Source organism: Myotis lucifugus, unplaced genomic scaffold, assembly GCF_000147115.1.
Source record: "Myotis lucifugus unplaced genomic scaffold, Myoluc2.0 scaffold_2189, whole genome shotgun sequence".
Classification (NCBI taxonomy): Eukaryota; Metazoa; Chordata; class Mammalia; order Chiroptera; family Vespertilionidae; genus Myotis; species Myotis lucifugus.
The window spans coordinates 5110-11850 of record NW_005873237.1 but is presented as its reverse complement, the minus strand read 5'-3'; the positions used below and the strand labels follow the sequence as shown (position 1 = coordinate 11850).

General features: G+C 45.2%; 1 protein-coding gene across 1 annotated transcript in view; it reads right to left on the bottom strand.

The window, feature by feature from the left end:
• LOC102421983 (FH1/FH2 domain-containing protein 3-like) overlaps positions 1 to 5595 on the bottom strand; it is a 15112-nt gene extending 9517 nt beyond the window's left edge. The window contains exon 1 of the mRNA XM_006108377.1: positions 5505 to 5595. Coding sequence (XP_006108439.1) covers positions 5505 to 5576 — 72 coding nt within the window. The 5' untranslated portion in view covers positions 5577 to 5595. The remainder of the gene's footprint in view (positions 1 to 5504) is intronic.
• Positions 5596 to 6741: the final 1146 nt, after the last annotated feature.

Below are 6741 nucleotides of genomic sequence, written 5' to 3'. Positions count from 1 at the left end.
TGAGAAATAACTGGGATTCAGTTCATTTGTTAGGGGCCCCAGCGAGGCCAAGGAGCAGGAGGCTGTGAACCAGATGAAGCTATAATCAATGGTGCGCGCACCTGAGTGGCCAGTGCGCGCCAGTGTCTGCAGGCACCAGGCCAGGCAGTCCCTGAGGCATCAGCAGGCACACCAGCCCACTGGACAGCCTGGCTCCCAAAGCTACCTGAAAAAGTGGGCACGTGCTCAAAGAAGGCTACCATCAGAACAAGCCCATCCTTTGGGTTCAGTCTCTAGAACTTGGTTAGAGGATGAGGAGGTGGAAATGGCGACACCAAGGCCAGGGCAGGGCTGACGGCGGGAGGTGCCCTGACTGCTGACTGTGCCAAACACACAGTTGGAGGAATGCAGTGAGTTGATGTTTGGTGTTGGATTGAAAGCTTTCTACACAACAGTGCGGGGCCAGGATGAGGCACCGAGAGAGGCCTCTGGCAGTGTCCTCATCTCTCTGGTCCCCTCCTTCTTTCCTTTTTCCCTATTGAGTTCTGCTCAGAAGTTTCCAGGGGGTTGAATTCCTTGATCTAATCCCCATCCCTCTAGCAGGCCCAACCATGATTGGTTGGGAAGATTACTATCAAATAATTAAACAAATAGGTCTATGGAACCAAACAGGCCCACAGAGCCTTGGCTCAAAAACAGGCCCAGAACTGAGTGTATTAAGAGGTCTTTGGTCATTTCCTGTGAAAATGTGGGTTTGAGCCAAGCCTGTGTTCCTTGCCTTTCATGTGTGGCTGTGGCTACACGGGAGGCAGCTTTCGCCACAAACACATACAGCTTCTTTCTCCGCCTGCCCGGGAGGGGACTGTACATCTTAGAAACACATTCACCTATTTTCAGCTATTCTCTAACGTGCTGGGCCATTTTGCCATACACCCACCTCTCCCCAACCCCACCCTCTCATCTCTCCCCTGACACCTCACTGCCACAGCGCCTCCTTCTGGCAAAGGTGGCAGCTCCAGAACTGTCTGCGAGGAAAACATTTCCTGGTGCCTTCATGCTCAGGTGACACCTCAGGGCCTGCTGCCTGCTTCCCCTCAGATCTTGTCTTCCAGACCTCGTGACAACTAGATCTTGACGGGCACCTAACGGACATTTTCTTTTCCTCTCCAGGGGTTTTCACTGATTCCATCTGATCTTTCTTGTAGGATAAAGCCAGTGTGGCCAAAGCCTGAACACAGACGTTTGTAGCAGCATTATTGGTGAAAACCAAAAGCTGCAAACACCCCAATCTCCTTCAGTGCGGGGGGAGAGATAAGCAAACTGTGGAGTATCTACAATGCACACGCCCAGGAGCAGGAAGGAGAGAGCTGTTAGTACAGCCAGTAACGGACAAACCTCTCCCACTGAGAGAAGACAGCCTCAAAGGGATACAGCCCATCCAATTCCATGTAATATTCCTGAAATAACAACACTACCATGATAGAGAATAAATCAGGGTTTGTCAGGGGCATGAACGGGGACCAGGATGTCATTATAACAATAGAGAGGTTTGTGGGGAGATGTGCTCGATCCTCATTATGAAGGCCATCCACAACTATGTATGTGTTAAAACATATACAGCTAAATACCAAAGGGAAAAAGCCAATGTTCTGTATGGTAATTTAAAAACAATAAAATAAAATATAAAAACATGGGCAAATACTAAGCATGAATCCCATCTAGGTTACCTACCCCTTGGCCCTGCTAGAGCAGCACCCCTGCCTGGGCTCCCTGACATCCTCCTTCCCCAACACTCCAGCCAGCCCCACGGTAACACCCCTGTTGCTCAGGCCCTCAGCTGACTCATCCTATTCTATGAGGTGGCCAGTATCTGGCCCACTGAGGGAATTTCAGCTGGATCAGGACAGGACACTACAGTGGAACCTTGGCTCTTGAGCTTAATTTGTTCTGGAAGGCTGTTTGAGAAACAATTTGTTCAGAAATCGAATGATTTTTTTTTCCCATTAGAAAAAATATAAATTGAATTAATCCTTTCCAGACCCCCAAATGATTCCTTTCTTTAACCTTTCTTATATGCAGTGCATGTCTAATATATTTTTAAATCTATAAACAACACTTCTTAAATTTAACAAACCACCCCCTACCAGCCTTAAAGGAACCACATTCAGCACTCGTTCCAGGGGGTGTCTCTCAGGAGGTCAGCAGGCGGCGTCTTCGCTTTTTCACATGTCACTGCCTCCGAAATGCTGCCACTGGCTAACTGCTTTTCCTTTATCCAAATCAACAACATCTTTTCTGCCTCTTCAATTGCCCTTCACACCTTAGCAGCCTTAGCACTCTTAATAGCCTCTTTATGTTTTAAAATTGTGCTAATCATGCACTTGCCAGCAACAAAAGCACCACACACACACACACACACACACACACACACACACACACACACATTCACAGCACAATTTCCTGAGATGTTAACAAGGCAAGGTTTAGCTGTAAACTGACTCATACTGATGCATTCTCTCCTTTGTTTGTGGCCTGAGAGAAGTTAACCCAGACATTTTTTCCGTGAACAACTTGGCTGAGAACCAAATTGTTCAAGATGGGAGACTTTCGAGAACCAAGGTTTGACTGTATATAACTTCAGCTTGCAGGGTAAAAAAATAGTTTCTGAAACCCCTCAATCATTTGACAACATGGGTGGAAGGTGGGGGGAGGATGGAGGGAGGATTAGTCTGGATCTTGGAAACCCCCCATTCATGCCCCTGTTTAACAAAGGGAGACCTCAGTCTCAGAACCATGAGCAGGCTAGAATTTAGTCCCCTTGTTTTGTCATAAAACTGTTAACTTTTTGAATTCTGTGTCATTAGGACATCTTTTACTCTATTGAAACAAAAGTTAGAAACCCACTATAATAATTTCCTAGATTTCAGAGTGTAAATTTTTTCCAGAACCACGTAACATTTCACTGCATTGTTTTGTTTGGGATCTTAGAGAATTTTACTCACTGGGGCAATAAACATGACTAAAACTCAACAACAGAAAACAAACCCAGCGTGGGTGCCAGCTGTCTGCTGACCTTTTTGAGGAAAAGATGACATTTGGAGTAATGTCCTGGGGACCTGCCTGGACTTCCTCTGGGCCAGAACTAACAAAAGATGAGACAGAACTGCCAGAAGAGAAAGCGTAAGCGAGGAATTCCTGGACATTAAATGCCGTCGGATGCCAAGGAGAGTCTGACACGCACTGGGTCCGTGCCGGGGATTGGCAGCAGAATGGCCACACCATGCGAACGCTGCCAGGGCCATCAGAACAGCTGGGCATGGCCGCCACCAATAAAACGGATAGCATTACAGTGGAAAACACTCAGCAAGAGAGAAAATTCCATTTTTGCTGAACTCAGTGTTTTCCAAAACAATGTCAGTGACTGAAGATGACAGGAAATTGATGACCTTAATCTTTAAAACCCAACAGAAAATTGCTTTAAAATTGCATGGTAAAATAAGCTCACAGATTTAAAAATAAAAGCAAAATTATCATCTACCAAAAAGTGGTGCTCATTCCCCACTAGGACTGTCATAGAGGTTGCTGAGCCTCTCCAACAAACGCCTTTCGTTAAAAAGCAATCACTGACTCCGGGAAATGTTTTCCTGTACATTTCTTTTAATCTCAGTAGGTTTAATGTTATTACTTTTTCCGCTGGGTTCTTAATATATTTAGGACAGTATCATTTTCTGTCCTATTTTCTGCTAACAATTTCCTACTCTGTCACTTGCCTTGAGCTTCTATTTGTGGTTTTCATTTTTAATGATAAGACCTTAGAGCAGTGATGGCGAACCTATGACATGCGTGTCAGAGGTGACACGTGAACTCATTTTTTTTATTTTTCTTTGTTAAAGGGCATTTAAATATATAAAATAAATATCAAAAATATAAATCTTTGTTTTACTATGGTTTCAAATATCAAAAACTTTCTATATGTGACACGGCACCAGAGTTAAGTTAGGGTTTTTCAAAATGCTGACACGCCGAGCTCAAAAGGTTCGCCATCACTGCCTTAGAGAGTTGTGTGCACTGAAATATTTAAGTCCTTTCCTTCGGAATTTTTCTTGACTGATGGTATTATTAATGTAACCTTTACCTACCAGAGACCAATTAATCTTTTATGTTGAGGTTTTTTTTTCCTCGTTTTTCTATGGCTTGATGTGTTACAATAAACTCTTGAATTGATCCGGAATTTATTCTGGTAGATGGACGAAGTTTTCGTTTATTTCCATTTAGCAAGACCTCCCCGATCATGAACAAGCTAACCCACCCCCTTTGATGTCAGTCACAGCGTAAGAAGTTCCATGCATTGGGCCATCTCACAGTTCCTCCGCTCCCCTCCCTGCTGAGGGAGGAGCCAGGACCACACTGCTTTACCGTTGGAGTTTGCACATCTTTTTTTTTTTTTTAAATGGTACATTGACTTTGGAAGATAGTTTTGTAGTTTCTTTTTTAAATATATTTTATTGATTTTTTTACAGAGAGGAAGGGAGAGGGAAAGAGAAGTAGAAATATCGATGAGAGAGAAACATCGATCAGCCGCCTCCTCCACACCTCCTACTGGGGATGTGCCCGCAACCAAGGTACATGCCCTTGACCAGAATCGAACTTGGGACCTTTCAGTCTGCAGGCCAATGCTCCATCCACTGAGCCAAATATCTAGTAGAAGCTACTCCTTGTAATGATGCTGCTTTCTACTAACATGTCCCCAGTTCATGAGGAAAAATGTTTCTCCTGTTATATTTCAGGAAGAGATATGGGGTTTGCCGTGTAGGCCTACACCTCACAGCTTGAACAGTACACAGGCCTGCCCGAGGTGGGGCTGATGAGGGGCTGAAGGCCCGCGGTGGGGCTACACCTGGTCTAGGGTATAGCGATCTGCAAAAAATAACCACCTGACCCCAGCCTCAGTGATGAAGGACTGAGCCACCACCATGAAGGAAGTCCAGTCCCAAAAGTGGGCTGTCCCAGGCCAGTGTGAGACCGACCGTTGGCCAGAGCAGCATCTCTGGGAATGAATCCTGAAGACCCCGACAAACTGGGCGGCTGAAACAACAGGGATTGATCCTGTCATAGTTTGAGACTAGAAGCCTGACAACAAGGTGTGGGCAGGATCCTGCTCTCTCTGAGGGCTCTAGGGGAGGGTACTTCCTTGCCTCGCCCTAAACTGGCTGCTGGAAATCCTGGCATTCTCTGGCATCACCTGGCTTAGAGATGTATCGCTCAAATCTTTGCCTCTGTCTCCATATGGCTGCCTTCTTCATGAGCACATGTGTACGTCTTTCCTTCTACTTGTTTTTCTTTCTGTCCTTAAAAGGACAGCAGTCATAATGGATTAGGGCCCATCCATATGACCTCATCTTAGCTTGATTACATTTGCAAAGACCCTATATTTTCAAGTAAGGTTACATCCACAGGTACCAGGGATAGGACTTCAACATAGCTTTGGGGGGAAACAATTCAACCCATAACAAACATTGACCAACCTTGTTCACTAAAGTCATCGCATAAACTAGCAGCTCTGTGTCGACCCCGTCTTTTTCCTCCAAGATTTCCATGATATTTGACCAGGGTACAACTCCTGCGAGTAAAGCAAAAATCATTAGGAACAGCAAGTCACTTCCAACTCACTTCAGAGTTTATCTAAAGACTCTTCACCCAAAGATGGCATGTCCTTCAGTCACCGAGTATCAAAGCATGACACAGATTTTGAATTAGGTGACAATATACCACATTATCCTTGTGCACTTGAAAATGTATATTCTTCAGTGTCAGGAGGCCCAACAATTTACTTGAAAGTTCCCATCACATGAATTACGGAACTTTTAAGAATGCATTCACACACAGCTTTTTAGGCCATGCGTTTCACTTGCTGAGTGCAGAAACCCTAATAAGTTCTCTCTGTGCATCAGCATGCTACAGTCTGATCTCCTGCAAGGAAAGGAGATGTGGGAGGTCTTCCCATTCACGTGGGCTCTAAGAACTGACAGTGAAATGCCCATCTAGCAAACATTTCAAGAACAGAAGTATATTATCCCTGTGTAATCAAGCACAAATACGACTTAAGCAGAAACCAAGTAGAAGGAACTGGGTCTAGGAGGAGGCTGCCATCAAGAGTTTTATAATCTAATAGAGCAGTTAGGCCTAAGTACAAGAACACACGTCCACACAGAGTAAAGGCACGCACCTCGGCACTGCCAGGGCCAAGGCCACAAAGGGGATGCATGCCCCTGACCCACTTCCTGTGCCTGAGACAAGCATTTGAAGTGAAGTGTCGCCTTGCCCATGGCGTGGCTGGGTGGAACAGGAAGCTCTTTCCTCTTTCTTTCTACAGACCTCAAATGATAATGCTTATTTTTTGCTGATAAAAGTAAATTCTGAAGTAATCCAAAGCCAGTGGCTTCTAAATGCTTGTTCTTGGATGGGTTGTGTCAGAGCTGAAATGTCTACAGAAAAGTCAATGGAGATCTTTGAGGGCAGGAAGTGGGTTAAGCTGGCGAAGTTGTAAGAGAACCAGAGGGTCAATGCACAGTCAGAAAAAGAGAGAAGACAGGAGAATTTACGAAGGGAACAGGCACTTCCACACTATACAGTGTGGAAGACACAGATATCGTTTGATGTAGATCTCTTGGCTCTCCCAGCAAGTGAACAGAAAGCCCGATCCTTCCGCCAAGTTGCCCAGTTGGTCAGAACCAGACGGGCTTCCATGACCCTTTCTAACTC